Source organism: Apteryx mantelli, chromosome 27 (assembly GCF_036417845.1).
Source record: "Apteryx mantelli isolate bAptMan1 chromosome 27, bAptMan1.hap1, whole genome shotgun sequence".
Lineage (NCBI taxonomy): Eukaryota > Metazoa > Chordata > Aves > Apterygiformes > Apterygidae > Apteryx > Apteryx mantelli.
Genome location: NC_090004.1, coordinates 4,284,876 through 4,307,885, shown reverse-complemented (window position 1 = coordinate 4,307,885; position 23,010 = coordinate 4,284,876). Strand labels below are relative to the sequence as shown.

General features: G+C 70.2%; 2 protein-coding genes across 3 annotated transcripts; one reads left to right on the top strand and one right to left on the bottom strand.

Annotated features, from left to right (window-relative positions):
* The first annotated feature begins 4,803 nt into the window (after positions 1–4,803).
* Positions 4,804–11,339, top strand: SYTL1 (synaptotagmin like 1). Of its 2 annotated transcripts, none has more exons than XM_067311392.1 (15): positions 4,804–4,983; positions 7,351–7,688; positions 7,950–8,095; positions 8,187–8,289; positions 8,430–8,469; positions 8,828–8,936; positions 9,112–9,206; positions 9,388–9,510; positions 9,606–9,772; positions 9,926–10,028; positions 10,160–10,321; positions 10,420–10,498; positions 10,588–10,687; positions 10,778–10,983; positions 11,068–11,339. In XM_067311392.1, exons 2-15 carry the CDS (start codon positions 7,561–7,563, stop codon positions 11,205–11,207), a joined length of 1,701 nt encoding a protein of 566 aa, XP_067167493.1. In that variant the 5' UTR covers positions 4,804–4,983; positions 7,351–7,560; the 3' UTR covers positions 11,208–11,339. The 2 variants fall into 2 exon arrangements, with proteins under 2 accessions (XP_067167493.1, XP_067167494.1); XM_067311393.1 differs by lacking the exon at positions 4,804–4,983 and adding an exon at positions 6,608–6,799.
* A 14-nt stretch (positions 11,340–11,353) lies between these two features.
* MAP3K6 (mitogen-activated protein kinase kinase kinase 6) lies at positions 11,354–22,550 on the bottom strand. Its single transcript, XM_067311394.1, has 27 exons — positions 21,997–22,550; positions 20,566–20,705; positions 19,574–19,597; positions 18,936–19,123; positions 18,660–18,828; positions 18,348–18,454; positions 18,002–18,172; positions 17,566–17,678; positions 17,252–17,411; positions 16,963–17,113; positions 16,549–16,656; positions 16,424–16,473; positions 16,209–16,304; positions 15,857–15,941; positions 15,643–15,776; positions 15,436–15,563; positions 15,110–15,246; positions 14,874–14,979; positions 14,553–14,710; positions 14,262–14,469; positions 14,007–14,169; positions 13,382–13,547; positions 13,077–13,262; positions 12,753–12,858; positions 12,252–12,480; positions 11,928–12,165; positions 11,354–11,833 (listed from the first exon to the last, which is right to left on the bottom strand). The coding sequence occupies exons 1-27, from the start codon at positions 22,274–22,276 to the stop codon at positions 11,354–11,356; spliced, it is 4,281 nt and encodes a 1,426-aa protein (XP_067167495.1). The 5' UTR covers positions 22,277–22,550.
* Positions 22,551–23,010: the final 460 nt, after the last annotated feature.

Sequence of the window (23,010 nt, the reverse complement as noted above, 5' to 3'; positions counted from 1 at the left end):
GTGCTGTTCTTGGCTCCTTCCTCGGTTTTAGGAGGCCAAAATTGAGCGAAGCACGATCCTTCCACCCTGGGAGAAGGCGGGAGACGTGGGTGCCGCACACGGGTGCGCATCCCCCTGCGTGCGCTTAGCTGATGTGACCAGACGGTCTTTTGGGTGGCTGGGGGCAACGGGTGCCGGGACCCCCCTCTTTCCAGCGGGGGACGCGCAGTTCACGGTGGGGTGTGGGCCCCCCCCCAGCATCACCTCTCCCTGGCAGCCCCGGGAAATGGCTGCTGCCCCCAGATGTCGGCTGGGCAGATGCAGCAGCCCTGGGGGCTCTGCCGCCCCGAACCCTCCTTGCCCACCCTCGGCTGCCCCGGATCCCCGCAGCAGCGGGGCTGGGGCTGGAGAAAGGGGGGGGGGGAAGGCTGGGCGGCCGCACTGGAAGGGGTGGGAGGCCGGGCCGGGAGCGAGTCCCCTCCTGCCACCCCTGAATCTATTTAATCCCTCCGTGGGCTTGGCAGTGCCGCGAGCGGAGGGGCTCCGGGTCCGGGCAGGGGGGGCATCCCAGGGACCCCCGGTGCGGGGGTGTCCTGGCCTGGGCTGCCGTGGAGCGGAGCCCTGCGGAGGGTCTGAGCGGGGCTGAGGTTTTGGGGAGTGGGGCTGAGGTTTTGGGGTGGAAGGGGGGCTTGGAGGGGGGCACTGGTGGTTCCTAAAGGTGATGGTGGGACTGGGAGCAGGGGGGATCCTGGGGGGCACTGCGGTGCTCCTCTGCATAGGGGTCCCATCCTGCAGGGTGACTCGGTGCTGAACTGGGCTGTGCATCCCTTCTCCCTGCAGACAGACACGTGTGATGGGTCCGTGCAGGTCGGAAATGTCCCTCCGGGACCCCCCCCGCTGCCAGCCCAGGCTCCTGGGGGCTGTTGCTGACCCTCCTTGTCCTGCACCCACTGCCCGGCCGCCCGCGAGCACTCGGAGCCAGTCTGCACTGTCGAGGGCATCCTCAAGGAGCTGCGCAGCATCCCTCAGGACATCCCTGCGGACACCCGCAGCCTCTTCCGCACTGGCAACCCCATCACCTGCATCGGCAGATCCGCCCGGGATCTCCAGGGGCTTCCCAGCCTTGGCACTGTCACCCTCTCACTGGCCAACAACCAGTGAGACCCCGGTGGGGGGGGGTCGCAGGGCCCCCGTGGCATTGCTGCACCGCTCCAGGGGATTTGGGGTTTTGGGGGGGGGGGTCCTCAATGTTTGTGCCCAAATCCCCAATTCCCTTCCTTTGGGCCAAAGTGGGGGCTCAGCCCAGCAAGGGGCGCACGCTGGAGGGATGGTGTGTGCGCCCAGCCGGTGCCCCACGCCGGGGTGCTGCGGGGTGCTCGCACCCCTCCACCCCGGAAAGGAGCTGCCTTCGCCCGGGCGCCTCTCCGGGGGAAGGCAGGGCACCCGCTGGCCTGGGCACCGGCGATCCGGGCGCAGTTCTGGCTCAGGAGAGAGGAACCCCGTGCTTGGGGTGGGACGTCGCTGGGCTGGACCCGGGGCAGGAGAGACGGTGCCGATGCCGGCGCATGCTCCCTGCCTCAGTTTCCCCCTGGCAAGACCAGGCTCGTTCGGGAATCCCCGGCTGCACCTCGCAGACCAGAAGAACGGGTCCGATGGGAGCAGGGCTGGGGCGCGGGATGGGAATCGCTCCTTGCACCCGCTCCCTTCCCGCCGTGCGAGCGGAGGGTTGGCGGCGGCGGTGGGGCCAGGCGCTGGCTCTGGGCATGCCCCGGCTGGCGCCCACGCGCTCCCTGACCGCCCCGCGCAGAAATGAGGCAGAACCTGTTCTCGGCGCCCGCTCGGCCGCCGCGGAGCCGGTGCCAGCGCCCGGCGGGGCCGCCCCGCTCTGCATCTGCGTCTGCGTCTGCGCCCCGCGGCCGGGGCAGGATGTGGCCGGCGCAAGTGCAGGGTGCTCTGCCTGCCGGGTGCTGCTCCCCTTGGACGGTGAAATCGGGGCTCAGCCGGGTCCCTGGGGAAGGGGAGAGGGTTTTGCTCCATCGGACGGTGGCTCGTGCCGTATCTGGAGCAGCCGGGGCATTGTGCAGGGCTCCAGGCCTGGAGTTTCTGCAAGAAAAACTGTCCCCAGGGATGTCCCAGCTCCTTGCCTGGCTTTTCCTGGGGACCAGGGCGTTCCCAGATGCCACAGTCTGACACAGCCCCCAGCCACCGCTGCCCTGGGAGCCTGCCAGCGCCGGGGGTCTGGCACGGTCCCCCCGACCAGGCTGAGCCACCAGGGCTGCACTGCCCTCCGAGCAGCAGCACTGCTTTTCCAGCTCCCCGACGGCTTGCTTTTTGGCGCCTGGCTGAGTAATTGGGCTCCCAAGGGGCAGGAGCGAGGGACGAAGCCCCAGCCCCTCTGGAAGCTGTGGCGGGCGGCTCCGGAGCAACGCTTGCCCTCCCTGGCCTGTTCGGCCCCTGGGGTAACCCAGGTGAGAGGAGTGTCGTCCCCAAATCTGTGCAGAAAGGGGTCCAGGGGTAGCAAATATTTTGGATAACCAGGGTCCTCTGCAGATCCCGAGTGTGTCTCTGTGCAGGGAGGCATTTTCAGGGCTTGGCCACGTTGTCCGTCCTGTTTTAGACCTGGCCCAGCAGCGGGGCCTCTGGCTCATCCTGCGCTGCAACCCTTTCGTCCGCGGCTGCGGCATCGCGGAGCTCGTGGGCTGGCTCAGCTGCGGCCGACACCGCAGAACCGGCCTGCGGGCTGCCCCCGGCGCTGCAGGACCGTGCCGCCCTGCACGGGGGGGTTTTTTGCCCCCAGGTACGGACCCGCGACTCGTTGCTGCCTGTTTGCACTGCCCCACGCCTGAGCACAGCGCGCCTGGGAGCTACAAGGATCACGGCCCTTCCTGGGCGGTGATGGGCACAGTCTGGCTGCCGGGACTGTCTGCATGTCTGTCTGCTCACCCATCCATCTGTCCATCCATCCATTCATCCATCTGTCCATCCATTCATCCATCTGCCCATCTATCCATTCATCCATCTGTCCATCCATCCATCCATCCTTCCATCTGTCCATTCTTTTGTCCATCCATTGGTCTGTCCATCCATCCATCCATCTGTCCATCCGTCCATCCATCTGGCGCCTCCTTTCCTGTGCCAGCTTCTGCCAATAAAGGCTTCTCAGTCTGGACGTTGGTGGCATGAAGGGTCCCAAGCTGGGAGGCGCCAAGAGGGCTCGGTGCCTTGCCTGGACAACCCGGAGGAGCATTCCCAGCCCTCGAGCATCCCCGTGGGGGCATGTGTGGCCTGGCAGTGTCCATGGGCACGACTGTCTCCGAGCCATCTGCCCCCCGCGTCCCCCTGGCAGAGACCTGGCCACACTCGCTCCAAGGCCGGCATGGATGTCCAGGTGACACTGGACCCGGGGGGGGGGGGGGGGACGACAAGCTGCCCATGTGAGCGTGTGGCAATGACTTGTGGCCGGGTGCAGCATGGGCAGGAGGGCGCAGAGCTGCCGGGCCAGCCCATTTCGAGAGCATCCAGAGAAAAATGAGCCCTGACGGGGTCCCACGAGCGGCAGCGTTAGTGAGAGCCACCCGGGCTGGGGTGCGTGCAGGCAGCTGGGCGCTGGCTGCCGGGGGGGGGGGGTGTGGGGGGGGAGGGCGACTTTGGTCTCTGCTTCCCAGCATCGATTTTTCATGCGATGCACAGGAATCTAACACATTTCAGGCTTCTGCCCTTCGGCTCGCAGTTGAAAGCACCCTGCGGCTCTGCAAAGAGCGAGAGGAAGGGGAGGGCAGCAGACAGACAGACGGAGCCGTTGCTGAAGTCTCATTTCCTTAGAAACCACGCTAAAAATAATCCCCTTGCGCCGCGGGCCTCCACTCGGCATGAGCTGCCAGGCTGCTGCCGGCGGGCGCTGCGCCCCTCCGCAGCGCTCCCTGCCCGCCAGCGCCGCCGCTCGCCGGGGCTGCAGGCTCAGCGCCTCGGCTCGGCTGCCGGTGAGCGCGGGACGGGGCCGGCGGGTGCTGGCTCCCTTCCAGTCCGCCATCCGCCCCGTGCCGTCGAGGGAAACTGAGGCACGGGCCTTCGCTGGGCCGGGGGAGGATGCTCCTGCCCCAGGTGCCTGGCGTGTCAGGAGCTGCCCTCGCGGAGGGGAGGGGGTTGCCACCTCCAGACATCCCTGGCCTCATCCTGCGTGGGGCTGAGCGCTGGAATAGCTGGGTTGATCCTAGGTGGTCTGGGGCCAGAGCTGCCCCCCGGGATGGGGACCGTGGGGCTGGAGCTGCCCCTGGGCTGGGGCTGTGGGTCCCCTAGGATGGGGACCCTGGGCAGACCCCCCCCCCCCACACCCACCAGCTCTGGGCTTTCGGGGTGAGAGAAGGGAGGGCCTGAATCCCCCTTGCGGGGCCGGGGGGGCTGTGGGGAGGGAGGCTTTGACCTTCCTCCTGATTCCCAGCAAAGACCAGTCCAGCCCAGTGCAACCCAGCCGAGCCCAGGGTCTCCCGCAGGGCCGCATCCTTCCCCGCGAGCCGCCCCCAACGCCTCCGTGCGGGGCTGGGGGCTCCCGGCGGCTCCCCGGGCCGGCGGCGCTGGGTCGGACCCCCCCCCCCCCCCGGGGCACGGGGAGGCACCCGCCGCCCGCCGAGCCCCACGCAGCCCCCGGGACCTCGGGGGCCCCCTCTCGCCCCCGGGACGTCCCACTGCTTCCGCTGTCGTCCCCGCGCCGGGGCGGGCAGCCACCCCATTTCCCCAGCTAAACCCCCCCCCCAAAGGCCGCCTGCCGCCTCCCAGTTCAGCCCAGTGCAGCCCAGTCCCGTCCGGCGGGTGCCGCTGGCTCCAGTCCCTGCTTTCGTGCCGCCGGGGCGAGGAGGCGCTCGCTCGCCTGCGGTTGACTCAGCCTTAGGTCGGGGCCGCCGAGCAGGGCGCCGGTGCCGAGGCGAAGGGAGACGGAAGGCGGCGGCGGGTGCTGCCCTCGCCGGCGGGTGCAGGGTGCCCATGGCCCCCACGCACGCACCTGGGCAGGTAAGGCCACCACCGGGCCCCCACGGCTTGCCCCACGGTGGTGCGGGGTGCAGCCTGCCGGGGGGGGGGGGGTGGGATCGGTGCCTGGGGAAGGGGGGTTTGGGGTCCGGCTCCGTCGGGTGCAAATCCACCCCCCCCCCCCCGCCCCGGTGCACCGCTCTCCGGGCACGGCGCCTCTCCGGAGAGGGGAGTACCACTACTTTGGAGGGGCTGGGACGTTGCCGGCTCCATGACCCAAATCCTCTTATTCCCCCCACCCACCGTGTGCTGCAGGCCTGGCGGTGCCCCCGAGCCGGACGGGGCCTGAGGCCACAGTGATGGGCTGCAGGGCCCCGGCTGGAGAGCAAAGGCCCCGGGCGGGGGGGGGGGGGCTGGGTGCTGGGTGCTGGGTGCTGGGAGCGTGCAGCCCTGGGCCCGCCAGCCCCGCGGTGGCCTGCGGCCCGGCCGGAGGAGGGGACCGAGCCCCTCGCAGAGCCCCTGGGCATGGCCGGGAGCTTTTGGGGAGGGGGGGGGGGCAGGTTGCATTCGCACCGTGCATCACCCCCCCCCCCAGCACAGCAGGCTGTTTGCAAAGAAAAAGGGGGACGTGCACCCCCCCCCCCCCTCGCGGCTTACTGGGGAAGTTTAACTGGTTTAACGGGTCTCCCATACTGTGTGTGTGTGTGGGGGGGGGGGGTCCGTGCCCAGCACCCCTCTCCACGCTGGCAGGCGTGGGGTTGGGGTGCTTGTTTACGTCCTCGCCGGGGCCCCGATGTCTCCGCGGGGGCCAGGGGACCGCAGGAGCACGTGGGCACCACCGCAGCTTTATTTGGGTGCCCGGCGTGTTCCGGGAGGGGGGAACACCCCCGCGCACCCGGCCCCCGCGCGCACCGCGAGTAAACAGGATACGGAGCAGGCCCCGAGCCCGCGGCGGCCCCGAGGCAGCGGCCGGCGTCAGCGGCGGCCCCAGGGAAAACCCCCGGGCTCCGGGCGCCTCCGGGGATGTGTCCTGAGCCCCCCTGCTCTGGTGGGGGCTGCTCGCAGCTAACATGGGTCCCGCTCTGCGAAAGGCTCCCGGGGAGAGGCAGGGTGCTCCGCCGCCTCCTCCCTGCCCGGCGTGCGGGTGCCCAGGGATGCCGGGGTGCCCAGGCATACTGGGGTGCCCAGGGAGGCTGGGATGCTGGGGTGGCCCAGATGGGTGGCAGGTTGGTCCCATGGGTGATCGCCTGGTGCAGCTGACACCCAGCCCACCCGCCGGCCCCAGCGTGCTCAGACCCCGCACTGGATCCCAGTCTGGGCTGTCCCATGGCCGCCTGAGACTGCCTGGGGCTGGGGACAGGGCCACCCTTGGCATGGGGACAGGGCCACCCATGAGGCAGGGACAGGGCCACCTGCATGGCAAGGCACAGGGCCACCCGCAAGGCAGGGCAGGCCACAGGTGGTTACAGTGCCGTGGGGCACGTTTGCACCCCGAGGAGGAGGATGGAGCTGGGTAGTGATTCCCTGGCAGAGGTTGGGGCTGGGCGTTGGGATGCTCCTGTCCCAGTGGGCGCACGGCTGCATGGCAGCTCTCGGTCCCACTCCAGCTGCTGAGCGGCGCCGCTGGCGGCAGGACCCTGCTGTCACCCTGGCTGGCGCACGGTGACTTTGTACCCCAGGGCTTGGGGTGACCCGAGCAATCCTGCGCCGCTTCCGCTGCAATTTCCTGCCCTTGCTTTCCTGCGGCATGAGGATCTTTCCCAACGCGGGTGCAGAGCACCGGTGAGGCAACGCTGGGCAATGGGGCAAGAGCCCTGCTTCAACTGCTGCCATTTCTCCACCCCAGAGGCTATGATGAGTTGAGTAAGGTCTCAGCCTGGTCCGGCCTGGCCAGCACCCATCGCCGGGACAAAGGTGACGGGTGGCCGAGCCCGCTTTGGTGGCCCATTCCTGTGCCGCGGCACCCCAGTGACACGCGAATGCCCATGGGAAAACGGGTGCGAGTGCGGGCAGCCCCGGCCCGGCCTGCTGCCAGGGCCAGCGCTAGCAGGGCCAGAACCAGCCCTGAACAAACACCCTGTGCAAACACAGGCTCTGCGCAGGTTTCCGGCACGTCCCGCCTGGCAAGGCCCCCACCCCGCGGGAAGGGCTGGCTTTGGCGTGGGGCCGGTTCCGGGGCCCCTGCGCCAGGGCCCGCGCAGGTGCGGCAGCCTTTTCCGGAGCCGGCTGGCGGCCGTGCCGCAGCGCTGGCCACTGCTTGTCCCCCCCGGCCGGCAGGGCTCAGCGGCAGCGGGTCCCCTCTGCCACCCCTCGGTTTGCCCCCTCGGAGCCCCACTGGGGTCCGGAGCTGCTTTGGAAGTGGGAATTGCAGCAGGCGCCGCGCTGAGCCCCCACTTTGTCTCCTTGCAGAGGGTCAGGATGGCGCCCGCGTCCCACCCCGAGGCATCTCCGCGGTCCATCTCCGGGCGGGAACGCCACTGACCTGCACCCGGGCCGTGCGCCCGGCATGCTGAGCGCTGCCCCCGCGCTGCCCCCCGCCCCAGCAGCCCCCCGCGCCTCGGCAGGCTCCTAGGACCGGCCCGAGCATCCCGGCCCGCGGGACCCTGCGGGCATCCCGCCATGGCGCTGCAGCCGGAGGTGGAGGCGCTGCTGGACCTCAGCTTCCTGACGGAGGAGGAGTGGAGCGCCATCGCCGAGGTGCTGCGCAGGGACGCGCAGCTCCGCCGGCGCGAGGAGGGACGCGTCAGGTGAGGCCGGGCTGGCACCCTGCTGGGGGCGAGGGGGGGGGGGGACATCGGTGGTGGGGGACCCGCGGTGAACCCCATGGGAAAGGGGTGGCATCGCCGGCACTGCCGGGGCTGCCCGCTCTTCCGCACGCGCTTTGGGAAGGGCTGGCTTGCGGGGACGGGGACGGTGCCCTGGGGTCCCCCCCCCCCCCCACCCGGGACGCCACGTGCGGGGACGCCCTGGCGCGCCGTGGCCACCACCTCTGCCCTCGCCGCCACCAGCAAGCTCCGCAAGTCGGTCTCGGACCCGGCGCGGCTCAAGAGCCTCACGGGCGACTGGTTCTGCGACGTTCGCGCCCAGCGCCACCGCCACCACCTGGGCTCCGACCTCGTCCGCGCCTCCATCCGCCGCAGGAGGCGGCCCCGGGGTAGGCGAGGGACGGGGACGGGGACGGGGACGGCACGGGGGGGCACGGCCGGGCCGCAGCCCGCTGAGCCCCCCCCCGTGCCCGTGAGCAGGGGAGAAGGAGCCCGACCCTGGCCCTGGGGAGCTGGAGGCGATCGGAGAGCCCTCGGCGGAGGAAAAGGAGGATGAGGACAGCGCGGTGGAGACGGAGGAGAGGTGAGGATGGCTGGCAGGGCCCCGGCGTGTCCGGCGCCGGGCCAGGATGCCACCCCAGGGAAGGGGCCGGGCTGGTGGCATCTTTTATTTGGCCCACTGATATCGCTCTGATATTATCTGATTTTCTTGTCTTCTTGCAGCCCCTCGAAGGATGAGGCCCCGGAGGCCACACAGGCCCAGGTGGGTGCCTAGGGTGGGAGATTGTGTGTGGGGCCAGGGCTGGTACCCGACACCCCGGTGATGGGCTCGCTCTTTAGGGGAGCACCCTGGGGGTGCAGCCGGGGGCGCCTGGCTCCTGCGGTGCCGGAGTGGGGAGGGAGCCACAGCGGCAGCCCAGGAGGCTGCTGCCACCTTGCAAAAAGAGCCCGACGCTGTGGCAGGAGGCGATGGGCCACATCCTGCCATCACCCCCCCACCTCCCTTGCTGGTGACCCAGAGGGGACAGATCGCGTCCAGCTGCAGGGCTGGGGCCGAGCAGGGCGTTTGTGCCCCCCCCTCCCCCCTTCATCCCATGTTTCCCACGCGTCTTGCCGAACAGCCCTGCGACGTCTGCCCCGCGGCCCCGGTGCGGGAGGTGACGCTGGTGGCGCAGCCTCCGCAGCAGGCTGACGCCCCGTCGAGGGAGCAGGACGTCCCGCTCCAGCCAGGTAACCATGCTGGGGGGGGGGGGGGGGGGGGGCCGCTGCGGGCCGGAGCCAGCACCCTTCGGTGCTGCGGAGGGGGGGGAGGATAGCGGGAGGGGCAGGGAAAAAGAGACACCCCCCCCCCCCCATATCCATGCTGTCCTGCCCAAAAACACCCCCTGACATCACGCCCTTGCAGGCGACCGAGCGGACGGTAACCCCTTCAGCACGTCCAGCACGGAGGAAGAGGAGGAAGAACCCGACTCCGTGCCCAGCGCCCCCGACGCCGGAGAGGTAGGATGGGGGGGGGCTGAAGCGGCACGGATGCCCCTCTCCGGCTGGGTCGTGCCCAAGTGCTGGGCGCTTGCTGGGAGCTGGGTGCCCTGGGGAGCCGGGTGCCCTGGGAGCCTCCCTGGGCTTTGGGAGGGGGTTTGACCCCCCCGTGGCTCAAGGTCCCTTTGCTTTGCGGTTGCAGGCGCCGGGGACCCCGCAGCCCGGGCAGGCATCCCCGGACCGGGCGTCCCCGCAGAACGGCCACACGCCGCCGAGCAGCCTGCTGACGGCCAGCTCCTCCGTGTCCAGCCTCAGCTCCTCCACGGTACGGGGCCGGGGGGGGGGGGGGGATGGAGACCACGCTGCCGGGGTTCGGGGGGGGTCCCAGCCCCTCGTTGACCCCGTGCCGCTGCCCCGCAGCTGAGCGGCAGCCTGATGAGCCTGTACAGCGACGGCGAGCTGGGCAAGGTGGCCGTGCGGGGCTGCGTCCAGTTCGCCCTGCGCTACGACCCGGCCAAGAAGGAGCTGCACGTGCACGTGGTGCGGTGCCGGGAGCTGGCCGAGGCCAAGAAGCAGCGGTCGGACCCGTGAGTGCCCCTGCCCCGTGCCGGGGCTCGGGAATCCCCGGGGGGGGGGGGGGTTGTCCCCTTCCAGCCCTGCGGTGATGCCTGGGTGATGCCCTCGGTGGTACCCGGTTGCTGGCTCCCTTTGCACCCCCTCGCCTCAATTTTTGGCTCCAGGTACATCAAGACCTACCTGCTCCCCGACAAGTCGAACCGCAGCAAGCGCAAGACCACGGTGCGCAAGCGGAGCCTGGACCCCGTCTTCAACGAGACCCTCAAGGTTTGCTGCTGCCTCCAGGACGGTTTGGGGTGGTGGGACCTCCTCGGAAAGGGGGGGGGGGGATCTGGGGAGCCGATGGTGGGGATGGCACCCCTGCGCCCTCACCATGTCCCTGTCCCCTCCCCGGTCAGTACAAGCTGGAGAAAACAGACCTGCAGGGCCGGACCCTGAACCTGTCCGTGTGGCACCACGACAGCCTGGGCAGGAACCTCTTCCTGGGTGAGGTGGAGATCGCGCTGGGCGCCTGGGACTGGGCCAACACGCGGCCGGAGTGGTTCAACCTCCAGCCCCGGGTGAGCAGCCACGGCCTGGACCCCCCAGCTGCTCCCAGACCCCCCCGTCCAGCCCCCACCTGGCCCTCCATAACCCTCTCCTTCCTCCGTGCCCACAGACACCCATCTCCCAGGATGATCTCGCCAGCCGGGGCAACCTCAACTTGGCGCTGAAGTTCATCCCCGCCGGCTCCGAAGGTGAGAGGCGGACGCAGGCACCGGTGTTGGAACAGGGGGGTGATGGGGGGGGGGTTCGCGCCCTGCCCTGACCCCGTTGCTCCCCGCAGGCGCCGGGCTGCCGCCCACGGGCGAGCTGCACATCTGGGTGAAGGATGCTCAGAGCCTCGTGCCCCTGCACCGCGGCACCGTGGACGCCTTCGTGCAGTGGTAAGGCAATGCGCTGGCAAGGGGGGGTCCCCACGGTGGCAAAGGGGGGGGGTGTGCCCCTGCCCGGGCTCAGCCCGCTCTCGCCCCCAGCTACGTGCTGCCCGACGACAGCAAGGCGAGCCGCCAGAAAACGCGGGTGGTGAAGCGGAGCCTGAACCCCCTCTTCAACCACACCATGGTGTACGACGGCTTCCAGGCCAAGGACCTGGCGGAGGCGTGCGCCGAGTTCACCCTCTGGCACCACGAGGCTTTCTCCAAGCGCCAGCTGGGCGGCATCCGGCTCAGCCTGGGCACAGGTGAGGGGACGAGCCGCGGGGACGGGGACCGCCGAGTGCCCGGGGCCCCCGCGCCGGGCGCTGACGCCCGCTGCCTCTCCGCAGGGAGCAGCTACGGGCTGCCCGTGGCCTGGATGGACTCGACGCCGGAGGAGCGCGGCGTCTGGGGCCGCCTGCTCCAGCAGCCCGGCCGCTGGGTCGAGGCGCTGCTGCCCCTGCGGACCAACCTGGTGCCCCGGGCGTAGCGGGACTGCGGCACCCCGGCACCAAGCCGAGCCCGGAGCATCGCTGTGGGTGCAGGGGAGAGGGCCGGGGTCTGTGCCCCCCTGCGTCCCCCCCCGGGCACTTCTGCTGCAATGAAGTGGCACCCGAAGGCACAGCTGGCGGCTCTTTATTCCTTGGAGCGCCATGCTCCGGTTTCTCCCTCTGGTGTCCGGCTGCGTCCTGCTGCTCTCGGCCTCCTGGCACGGGGCCGTCCCCTCCATCGGCACCCGTGGGCGCCCACGCCCCGGCCGGCAGGAGCGATGTCTGGCAGCCCTGGTGCTCCGGGGGGCTGCGAGGAGGCGGCTGGGTCCCACGGCGTGGTCCAGCGCCCCGGCCTCACTCCGATTCCCGCTGGGCGAGGGTGCGACGATGCTCCAGGATAGCGGCCCACAGGCGGTACGCTGCCCCATGCCTGCCGGGGACGGAGCCGGCTGGGTGCGGGGACGGAGCCAGCCGCAGCGCCCGGCTCTCCCCGTGCCCGGCCGGCAGAGCCGGGCCAGCAGCGGCAAAGCTGCCCCGGCTGGCGGTACCTGATGCCCGTGTAGAAGAGGTCGTCGCGGGTGGCGCAGCCCAGCAGGTCCCGCAGGGTGAAACCGTGCCAGAGGAGCTGCAGGAGATGGGCAGGGAGGGCGGTGTGGGCAGGCGGCAGCACCCTGCTGCCCCGTGCTGCCAGCGCCCGGTGCAGGGGCCGTGGGTCTTACCGTGTCCGTGGTGGCCTGGTCCGCGCCGTGCTGCTGGAGCCACTCGACGAGGAGGGGGTCCGCCTGCCCCTGGTGGGGCTCGGCCGTGGCGGGGGGGTGAGCAACGCTGCCCGACCCTCCCCGGTGCCCGTGGGGCTGGGGCCGGCGCGGGGCCGGGGCGTCCTCCTGCGCGGGGCGAAGCACCCGCTGCGCCAGCCTCTGCCACTCCTGCTCCTTGGCAGCCAGCTCCCGGAGCAGCCTGGGGGCAGAGCAGGGGCACGGACTGGCACCCACGGGTGCCCGGCGGCCAGGCGGCTCCGGGAGCAGGGACCCAGCAAATCCTACCTGCCCGTCTCCATGCGGAGGTGGCAAAGCTGTGCCACCAGCGGGGAGGGACCCAGCAGCGAGGACGTGGGGCCCGTCTGGGTGCTGGAGCTGGTGCCCAGCCCCAAACTGGGGCTGTCCCGCCGGGGCCGGCTCCTGGGGCCGGATGGCTTCGGCGGCACGGGGTCGTCCTCATCACTCGTGTCCTTGGCACCGTCTCCCCCCAGCCAGCTGCCCTTCGTTCCCAGGTCTGCGGGGGCAGAGGCCAAGGGCAGCGGTGGGCAAAGAGGAGCCCGATGGCATCGGCCCCCAGGGCAGCAGGGACAGAGCGGGGAGCTGGGCCAAGCCAGGGCTGCCTTGGTGCCAGCTGGGGGCACTTGAACCCCTTCATCCCTTTCCCAGCACCTCAAAGCCCCCCTTGCCACCATCCCAACCCAGGGGTGGCCACCTTCTTCCTCCCTCCACTGGACCGTGGTGTCGGGACCCGAATGCGTGCGCCAGCTGTCCCCCAGGGCCACCCACCTTGCATGAGCACGGCGAAAGCCGCCTGCACTGCCCGGCTGACGGCGTCGTCCAGCGCGAACATCCAGTGGGGTTTGATGTGATGTCGGCGCAGGACCCGTTTCACCTAGGAGGGGCAGAGGCCAGGGCATGGCCAGGGTATCGCCAGCACGGGGGCATTGCCAGCACGGGGGCATTGCCATGCAGGACGTGACTATGCTGGGGTGTCACCAGCACTGGGGCCTCGCGAGCTCCAGGGCATCACTGGCCCCGGAGCATCGCTGCGCTGGGCATCGCGGTCCCTGGGCATCGCCACCGCAGCCCCCCCCCCCCCCGGGCACTCACCGCCTCCTGGAAGTTGGAGAGGGGAACGTGGAGGTGGCAGAGGCTCAGCCCGTCCGCCCGCAGCCGGGTCTGCAGCGCCAGGAGGTCCTGGCGGAGCCGGTGCTGGTCAGGGCACTGGATGTAGCTCCGCAGGCAGCTCAGCAGCTGGGCGACGTGCTCCGAGCCCAGCTGCCGGCCCTCCGCGCTCTGGGCAGGCAGGAGGGAGGCTCAGGGCACGCTCCCCTCCTTCCCAGCCCCGCGGTGCCCACCGCGAGTGGCGGGGGCCCTTTCTGCCCGGCAGAGCCCGCCGGGCACCCAGCGCCCACCTGGCTCTCCTCCAAGGCGGCAGCGATGCCGGGCGCCTCGTCGGTGAGGATGCGGTGCAGCGTGGCACGGCGCTTGCTGTCCTTGCGGCGGAGGAAGAGCTCCCCGCTCTCCTCGGGGGAGGACGAGCGCAGGCTGAGGTCGGAGCCGGCCGAGTCCTCGGGAGCCCTGGCGAGAGGTGGGGAGAGCTGGCGCTGCCCCACGGCCTCGGGCATTTAGGGGCGCAGCCCGGGGACGGCGTGGCATCGCCTTCCAGATACCAGGGCAGCGAAGAAGGGCCCTGCCGATACCCAGCGAAACCGCCCAGTCTGGGCTGGGGGGACTGGGACAGGGGACAAACCCTCCAGGTGACCAGCCTGCCTTTCCCTATAACCCCTGGTGCCAGCACTGGGGTAACTGGGGGATCCAACCTGCAGGTGCTGGGTATGGCAGAAGGTGCTGGGTACCCAACTGCATCGCAAGCCCCCCGTCCCGTAACGGGGAGGCTGCCCCATGCCCATGGGGGGCATCACGGGATGCAGTGCTGGGATGTGGCAGGGGGCTTCTGGGGAGGCAGCGGGGACAGGGACAGAAAGCCAGCCCCTGCCCTGGGGTCCCTCTGTCACCCCCCGCGCGGGGATGCCCTACCCCAAATAGCCGCGGCTGGAGGTTGTGTCGCTGGAGCAGCGTGGGAGCAGGGGGCTGCCCGCTGTCCCCACCGCCTGGGCACCCTGCGTGGCCGAGGGACGTCCCTGGGTCCCCTCGGTGACCTCTGGGTCCCCACTCGGGTGCCCAGAGTGGGGGGAATCGCCTGCCGGGGAGATGATGGAGATGCAGACAGTTACTTTGCAGCTAGCGCCAGGCAGCCCCCATCCTGTCCACGCTCAGCACCCCCAGCCTCACCCGCCGCCCCGTGTGGGCTGCCCCCCGTGGTGGCCGCCGCCTGGCTCCTGGTCCTCCTGGTGCCGGCTGGGGCGAGGAAAGGCTCCTGCAGCAACGCGGCCGCCGTTGCCCGCTTGGCCGGATCGGCCTCGAAGCAGCGCAGGATGAAAGTCTTGGCCTTGTCTGACATGGACTCGGGCACCTCGGGGTGCATCTTAAACATGCCCACCTGGAGGAGAAGCACACAGGGGGTTGTGAAGGGACCGGCCCTGCAGGGATGGGGCATCCGCCCGCCCCCAGCCCCGCAGGTACCTTGAACATCGCGGCCTGGGGGCTGCCCAGCTCGTAGAAAGGGGGCTTGCCCGTGGCCATCTCGATGATGGTGCAACCCAGGGACCAGATATCTGCTGGCTTCCCATAGCCCCACGGCCCTTGGTCGATGATTTCTGGGGCCATGTACTGCAGGGTGCCTGGGGAGAAGACGAGGGGGATGAAGGAGCCAGCACCCATCACCCCACCACTCCTCCATCCGACGTGCGGTGGAGGGACGCAGGCCCCAGCATCACCTTGTCCTCAGCATCCTCCCATTCTCCTGCCCCCACGACATGGGAACCAGCCCCAGGATGCCCTTACCCGTGAAGGTCTCGGCGCTGGGGCTGATGCCCGCCAGCCGCTTGGAGGTGCCGAAGTCAGAGATCTTCAGCACCCCGCTATACGTGTTGATGAGGACGTTGTCTCCCTGGGAAGAGCACCCCAGAATAAAGCAGGAGGCCAAGCCAGAGAGCTCCCAGGGCTCGAACAGCCAGGGCCGTCGCGCATCGCCCCCGGCGCAGGCTGCCAGGGGACGCCCACCCTGCCACCCTGCTCACCTTGATGTCTCGGTGCACGATGTGGTTATCGTGGAGGTAGCTCAGCCCGTCGAGGATCTGGCGGGTGTAGAAGACGATGGTGGGTTCGTTGTCCTTCAGGGGGCCCCACCTGGAGCGCAGCAGGGACGAGAGGCTCCCTGGAGAGGGGACGGAGGAGGGGGATGACCACGGGCCACGTCAGGTCGCTGCCCCAGTGCCCCATGCCGCAGCCACCTTTCCTTATCCGGGGAATGCGGAGCAGGGCAACACCCCACGATGCCCCAAACCCCCCACCCAGCCATGCCCAGCTCCTGGGGCTGGGTGCGCGGCGCCCCGGCACTGCCCACCTCCCGGCACCTCCTCCATGAAGATCTTGATGAAGCCGCCCTGGCTGACGGAGCCCAGGTATTGCACGATGTTCCTGTGCCGCAGGTGCTTGTGCAAGGCGATCTCCTCGTGCAAGGACTGCGAGTACCTGCGCGGCAGGCACAGCGGGGTGACGAGGGGTCCCCGGGCGCCCCGGGACCCCCGGGCACGGCGCTGCGGGCACCTACCAGCTGTCACGCTCCGGGATCTCCTTGATGGCGATGCGCACTTGGTTGCTGCGACAGCGCCCGGCGTAGACGACCCCGTACGTGCCCCGGCCCAGCACCACCCGCTCGCCCGTCTCCGAGTACTCGTAGCTGTACTGCAGGGAAAAGCACATGGCGAGAGCCCGCGGCACCCGGCGCCCCGCGGCACCCGGCCCTGCCCGCGTGCCCGGCTCACCTCCAGGACGGGCTGCGTGGGGCTGGGCACCTCCTCGCCGCCCGCCGCCTGCTCGGCGAGCAAGGACTGCACCAGGTCGCAGAACCTGCCCGCAGGGAAGGACAGCGGGTCCTGAGCGCCCGGGCGCTGCCACCTCCCGTCCCAGCGTCCCGCTCCCCGTCCCAGCCTGCCCCCCGCCAGCCGCGCAAGCGCCACCCTGCTTCGTCCTCTCCTCCCAGGGTTGGGGTCCCTAGGATCCTCCTCTCCCCAAACTGGCAGTGGGTTTGGGGGGGGGAGCTGCACGCCCTCGTCCCTCCCTGCTCACCGGGGTGGTGATGGGGGTCCCCGTATGCCCCCCCCGCTCCCCGCTCACCAGCGGCAGTGCTGCTGGGACGGGAAATAAAGCTGGAAATCCTCCGCCGGGTGCAGCACGTAGAGGAAGCAGCCCCGCTCGTCGCTCTTGCAGATGCTGGAGGGAAAGGAGCCCCCACGGTGTCAGCGATGCTGCCCCCGGTGCCCCCCGCTCGCCCTGCCCAGCCTCGGGGGGGGCCGGGGGACACGGCGCGGACGGGCGATGCCGGTGCCCACCTGATGCCCTGGATGGCGGCGGCCGCGAAGGTCCAGCTCGACACCGCCGTCTGCGGGGAGGAAAGGGGGCAGGTGAGGAGGGGGCCGGCGGAGGGACCCCCGCCCCGGCCGGCCCCGGGTCCTACCTCGTCCGAGGGCTGCACGAGGCCGAGCGTCACCGCCGGCTCCTCCGCGCCGCTCTGCACGGCCACCTGCGCCGGCTGCAGGACCTTGCTGAGCGCCAGGACCAGGACCTGCGGCGGTGGCGAGGGGACACGGCTCACCCCGCGGCCTGGCACCCCCTGCCCGTAGGGTCCCCAAAAGCAGCCTGAGCCCACCTCCCCCTCGCCCTGGCCCCCACTGCCCCTTCCTCCCTGCCGGCAGCCACGTCATCCCGCTGGGATACCCGACCCGCCAGGCTCGGCTCCCTTCTGGGGCCACCTGACTCCTCCAGGTGCCTCCCCAAATCCCACGTGAGCCCACCCCAACCTCCAATCCCCGGGGACGGGCACCACCGGGCTGGGAGTTTGGGGAGCACCACGTGCCCCATCGGCCCTTACCGGGCAGCGGTGCGCGGGGACGACGGGCCGGCAGCCCTCGAGGAGGAAATCCAGCCAGAAGTCAGCCAGCTCCTGCCGGGCGGATTTCACCTGGGGGCTCTTCTGGAAGTGTTTGTAGAGCAGGAACGTCTCCATGACCGACACCAGGTACCTGCGGGGAGAGCACGGCGGGCAAGACATCCCCACCACCCCCCAAAATGCCCTTGGGGCACGCCAGGGGACAGCCGCAGGGGACCGGACAGCCGATCTCGCCCCGGCAGGCAGGGGACCGGCAGCCCCAGCTGCTCACCAGCCCGGCGCGTTGAGCTTGTAGAGCTTCTCCGAAGCCTGGATGACTTTGCTGAGGTCGTTGGCCAAGATGCCGGCGCCGAGGCAAAACCCCACGTCCCAGTAGTAGTGCAGCTTCTCCAGGCTGCCCTTGCGGCCCTGCAGGCAGTTCAGCTTCACGCCTGCACGCAGGGAGCGGGATCCCCGTCACCCTGCGCCGCCGGCACCTGGCAGGCACCGGGGCACGTCCCCTCCCGGGATGCCGATGCCGCCACGTCCCGGGGACCCCGCAGCCTCCGGAGGGTCCCTGTCCCCGACCTCCCGGTTTGGAGGCACCTATTTGCCGGAGCTGCGCCGAGGTCTCGAACCGGTGCCCGGCAGCCATGAGGAGGACGGCGGAGTTGATGCCCGAGTGAAGGCTTGGCTCCACGTCGAAGGCTTTGCTGTACCTGGGGAGAGGCGGCAGTGCCGGGCGTTGGGCACGGCCGCGGCATCGCCCGCCATCCCACCCAGCCAAAACGCGACCGCCTCGGGGGCGCCGCGCTGAAGACAAGCCCCACACGACATCGACACGCTCCCAAATGAAGCCCATCGGAAGGGTCCCAAAGGGGAGGAAAGAAGCAAAGCCCCCGCGGGAACTGGCATCACCGGCCTCCGAATTGCTCCCGGGAGGATTTGAACACGGGGCCCTGGAGCGCAGAAAGGCCCCGAAATGCCGTGGGGCTCCTGCCCGGGCACACGCGGGGCTCCCAGCCCCGTCCCCAAGCCTCACCAGTAGAAGGCCCGCTCCCTCGTCTCGGCGTCGGCGAAGCCCGAGCTGATGAACATGTCCTTGTAGATGCGGCCGCACAGGCAGAAGAGGTCGGGCGCAGCCCCCTCCCGCCGCTCCACCGCCGGCAGCAGCACGGACAGGGCCTTCTCCCGGTCCCCGGGCCGGTTGCGCCTGCGCACACGCCGCCGGCGCTCAGCAAAGGGGCACGAGGGGAACCGTCCCCACTGCCCCCAGCCCCGCGCCGTGGGGCTGCGCCGGCTCGCCCGGAGCTGCACCCGTGGCGGGGACCCGGTGCTCAGCCCGGCTCTGGGGGCTTCGCCGCCCGCCGCCCGCCCCGGCCGCTCACCGGTTCAGGGCAAAGGCGTAGTGGAAGCGGACGTTGTGCTGCTCGGCCACGTCGCAGGTGGGCAGCGCCTGCAGCGTCTCCACCAGCGTGACGATGGAGTCGTAATCCTGCGGGATGAGGCGGGCAGAGCTGCGCCGGCTGGCAGGCGCCTGCCCCCAGCGGGAGCTTGGCAGCCCGGGGCCGCCCCGCTTCCCGGAGCAGCCCAGCTCCACCAAGTGACCGGGGGCTTTTAGCCCCTGCCATCCTCTTGGGGACACCAAGCCGGTCCCCAGCCCGTGACCGGACACCCTGCTGCGCCGGGGCACGGCTCACCTGCACGTCGCGGTAGGACAGGAGGAGGTTGATGATGATGTCCAGGCTGAGCAGCTCCATGCTGTCCAGGCGCTGCTGGATGCGGGCCAGCTCCCGGCTCAGCTGCTCGCCCCGGTACAGCTCCCGGGCCCGGCGGATGTCACGCCGGATCGTCTCCCGGAAATAGCCACTGGGGGGCAAAGACGTGGGGCCTGAGCGCCCTGGCACCCGAGGCGGGGGACGCCAACCCAGCAGCATCGCGCCCCGCCGGGGGGAGCAAGGGGCGAGCGGCAGTACCAGGAGTTGGTGGGGATCCCCTCCAGGAGCTTGGCGAGGCGGCCCGCCAGCGGGGTGAAGAAGCCCTCCGTGTTGAAGCCGGGCTGGAAAAGCTCCGTCAGGCACTTCATGGCACTGGCGTCGCAGCAGACAACCTTGTTCTGGGGCGTCACCACGTAGGGGATGAAGGTGTAGCTGCCGCAGAGGTCCTGAGGGAGGGGAGAAGGCGTGAGCTGCGGTGCCAGCTGAGCAGAGAACTCCTCCGCTCGTTTCATGAAACAGCCCCTTCTCTCCAAGCCCACGCAGCCCGGACCATGCAGACCACGTTAACACAACCACCGCTGCTCTCTCTTCCATAATTCATCAGCAAGGAAAGCCTCACTAACTTTTCCCTGACTGCCATCATTATGCTCCAGAGTGAACAGCCCCAAACCTTTTAAAAACCAGGTGCCTCTCTCCAACACTGCTGGTCCCAGGTGCTCACTCTGAGCAAGCGAGGACCCCCCTGCTCAGCTTTGGGGGACAGGCCTTGTGCCCCACATGCAAAGCCCACCCTCCCAAAGCTGCCAGCCCGGGGGCTCAATTCTCCCCCTAAACCTCCCCCTTCCCACGGCACCGCAGCAGGGAGACGGCAGCAAGCACGAGGGGAAGGGACGTACCGAGTTCTTCTGGCAGATGTCCTCCTGCGGAGAGAGAGAGAGGGAGAGAGGGAGGGATTTAACGAGCTCCACGGCCCAGCAAAAGAAACCGGATGCTTTCAGACTCAGGCATCGGAGCTATCTGGAAAACAGCCAGCTCCCGCGAGGGCCACCCGGCCTGGCCCGGCCCGGCGCCCCGCCACCGCCGAACGAGCGAGCGATGCGTGCAAAGTCCCCCCGGCAGGGCTGCAATCACAGCCTGTTTCTCCGCTGAACCAGCGACGCGAAAAGGCAGCTCCAAACGGGTGCTCCGGGGCTCCCCCCCTCGCCCGGGACCCGCTCGGAGTCGGAACGGCATTTGGGGACAATTTGGATGTGCTCCCATCCGCATTTTTTCTGAGCAGTGAAAAACCCTCCCATCAGTCCCTTTCCCGTGAAGGGTTTCAACTCCGAGGCATCGGCTTTTCCCAGGAAAAAAGCGCCAGTCCCCAAATTCCTGGCTGATTCGGGCCGTGGGAGCGCTTTGTGCCCCGTGGTTGGGCTCCGGGTCCCCAGCCTGAGCCATTCCTTTGCTCCTTGTCCCCTCAGGCCCAGGGAAGCCTGTGCCGAAGCTGGATGCGACCGTGGGAACTTGGCCCGGCTCGGGGAGGACCCGGCTCCAAGGCCGGCCGGCGAGGGCCACAGCGCCCGCGCAGGGGTGGACCAGGCACGTTGTCCCACGGAGGCAGCCCCGCGCCTCGGCACGGGGGCTGGGAGATGGACGCGGGGACACGGCAGACAGCGCTCGGGGAAGGGGACAGCCGGGCGCCCGGCTAAGACGCCTGCGAGACCCCGCTACCTCCAGCAGGTCCGGAGCGAAGCTGGCCGGGACAAGGACGCAGGCGCTGCGGCTGTTCAGAGCCGCTGTTTCAGCTCCTCTTGCCACGCGAGGGCAGACGCTCGCGGGTCCTTCGTGGCTGTTTGTCCCCGGGGAGGAGAGGGGGGCAGGCTCCCGGCCCCCCGGCCCCGCTCACCTGGAGCGCCTGCAGGCTGGGCAGGTCGCTGCGGCCGCACAGCAGGACGTTGTTGGTCATGTTGAAGCTCTCGCGGACGCCCAGGTGGTAGAAGAGCGAGGGCTGGCAGATGGAGTCGCTCACCTCCACCACGGCCACGTCTGCGGGTGGGACGGCAGCGGCGCTCACGGGGAGGAAGGGGGCCCCAGAGCCCCCCGAGCCCCCCGCACGGCACCCCAGCCCGGGCAAGGGGCTGGCGAGCCGGGAGCCTGCCGTGCAGCGGTGCAGACAGCACCCAGGAAACCAGGGAGAGGAACACCCCCACCCTTGCCAAGCACAGCAGGCAGCAGCCGGGGAAACTGAGGCACGGACGCCCACGCGGTCCGAGCCCTGGCGCGAGCAGAGTCACCAGCGCCAGACAGTCGAGGCCCCCGCGCGACCCAGCCGAGGTCTGCTGCAGGGGGGAGCCCAGGCGTCCTGATGCCTGGCACGTCGAGGGTGGCACGTCGCAAGGACCAGCGGGCCCCCGCCACACCGAGTGAGCTCTTTCCACATCACTCGGTGCCCGGCTCCGACGGCCCCCGGACTTCCCCTTCCTCTGGGGGATGCGCTTTCACTTCCCCAGCCTCCCGGATGGCTGTGGCCCCCCGTGAGCGCACAACCCCTCCCCGCCGCAAAGCTGCAGGCGCTGCAGGGCTGCACCCGGGTGGGCACCCGCTCGGCCGCCGGCGGGACACAGCCTGCAGGGCTCGCGCTCCGGGGGAACTCTTCCACAAAAACACCCTTTCAGAAATGATACACGTGTGTTTAGCGACAGGGAGAAAAATGTCCCGACCGACTTCCAGCAACCCTGGAAAATAAACAGGCGGAAAGCAGAAAAGCAAACAGCAAACCACCTGATCCCAAAGCCGGCAAGCGCAGCTCCGCTGGCTGCTGCAAAGAGGCCAAGAGAAGACTCAGCACAGCGGGACAGAAACTCTCCAGTGAGGACGGGATATTCCTCCCGGCCCTAGCGGCCAGGGCGACCGGGCGCTGCTCTGGCTTGTTATTACCGGCATCTCTGATGGCTCTGGCCACATCAGTCCTCGGAGCCGGACAGTATTTGCTCCCCAGGAGGGAGACACCTGGGTTATGGCTCCTGATCCCATTTTATCCCAGAGGCCAGTGCCAGCTGCAGCAACTCCCAGCCCTGGGGAATTAGCAGGGGGAGCTGCAGATTTGGGGTTAGCGTGGGAACACGTTCTCTGCTCAGATGGACATCGGCATGGGAACCCCCCTCTCCTCCCCCCCATGGAAAGTCCCTGCCCCAGTGCAGCAGGCAAAGGAGGGTAAAGGAAATTCCCCATCCGGGAAGGAGCTGCAAAGATCTTCCCTGGGCAATGCACGGGGGGGGCTGTGGACTCCTTCCCCAGCTAGCAAAGGGAAAAAGCCAAGCCCGGGGCCCATCCTCACCTGCGTTGTAGAAGAGGTCCAGGGTGCCGGTGTCGCCCAGCGCCAGGGTGCCGAAGGGCACGGTGCGCAGCTGGGCCCGCACGTCGCGGCAGGCGTCGCGCAGGCTGCGCAGCGCCGGGCACGCTGCAGGCTCCCGGCCTAGCACGCACACGACGCTCAGCGCCCGCAGCCCGCCGGGTCGCCCCCGGGCCCTGCACACGGGCCGGCCCGCCGTGCCCGCCACGGCCAGCGGGTCCTGCCAGCAGCTCCCGGCCACCGGCGGCACCCCCGGACCCTCCATGCCTGGGGTGGCGGGAGGCTGCCTGCCCCACGGCGGGGGGGCTATTACCGCGTACCGGGAGGGCTCGTACCCTGCACCGGGCTGTCCCTGCACCGGGCTGTCCCGCACCGCGCTGCTCCGCACCAGGCTGCCCCGCTCCGCACCGCGCTGCCCTTTCCTGCTCACCGGGGTGCACCGCACCCAAATCTGCAAGGAGATATCCTGCACCGCACCGGGCTGTCCCGCACCGCCCCGAGCCCCCCACCGCGCCGGGCTGCTCCGCTCCGCACCACGCTGCGCTCCGCACCGCGCCGCCCCGCCCCGGGCACCGGGAGCAGCTTCCGCCTGCTCCGGCTCTGAGTCAACGGCGGCCACGTGAGGCCGCGCCGCCGGCCGGGGCCAGCCCGGTCCCCCGGGGGGGGGGGGAGCCGCGGGGGCCCCCCCCGGTTTCGCCCCGCAGCGCCCCGGCGCCCCCCGCCCCGCTCCCCGCGGCGCCGCTTGCAAAGGGCGACAGCGCCGGTTGCAAAACGGCAGCGGGGGCGGGAAGGGGAAGCGGGGCGGGGGGGGGCCGGGGCCGGGGCCGGGACACGGCCGGGCCGGGACACGGTGCAGCCGGCCGGGCCTCTGGGCTCGCGGCGCTGGGACGGCGCGTGGGAGCCCGTGCGCCAGCTCCGTCCCCGCCAAGCGCTGCTGGAGATATCGCAGCTGGAATAAATATCGTGAAGTTGGGTGCGTGGTGGGAGCGGAGGCGAAGC

Bases quoted from the DNA above. Each gene is read 5' to 3' on its own strand.
- SYTL1 (XM_067311392.1), top strand. From the start codon at position 7,561: ATGGCGCTGCAGCCGGAGGTGGAGGCGCTGCTGGACCTCAGCTTCCTG. The intron at 8,470-8,827 runs GTGGGTGCCTAG...CTTGCCGAACAG, and splicing joins CGGAGGCCACACAGGCCCAG to CCCTGCGACGTCTGCCCCGC. The intron at 10,688-10,777 runs GTAAGGCAATGC...TCTCGCCCCCAG, and splicing joins GTGGACGCCTTCGTGCAGTG to CTACGTGCTGCCCGACGACA.
- MAP3K6 (XM_067311394.1), bottom strand. From the start codon at position 22,276: ATGGAGGGTCCGGGGGTGCCGCCGGTGGCCGGGAGCTGCTGGCAGGAC. The intron at 19,598-20,565 runs GTGAGCGGGGCC...CTCTCTCCGCAG, and splicing joins CCAGCCTGCAGGCGCTCCAG to GAGGACATCTGCCAGAAGAA. The intron at 16,474-16,548 runs GTAGGACCCGGG...TCCTCCCCGCAG, and splicing joins TCGTGCAGCCCTCGGACGAG to ACGGCGGTGTCGAGCTGGAC.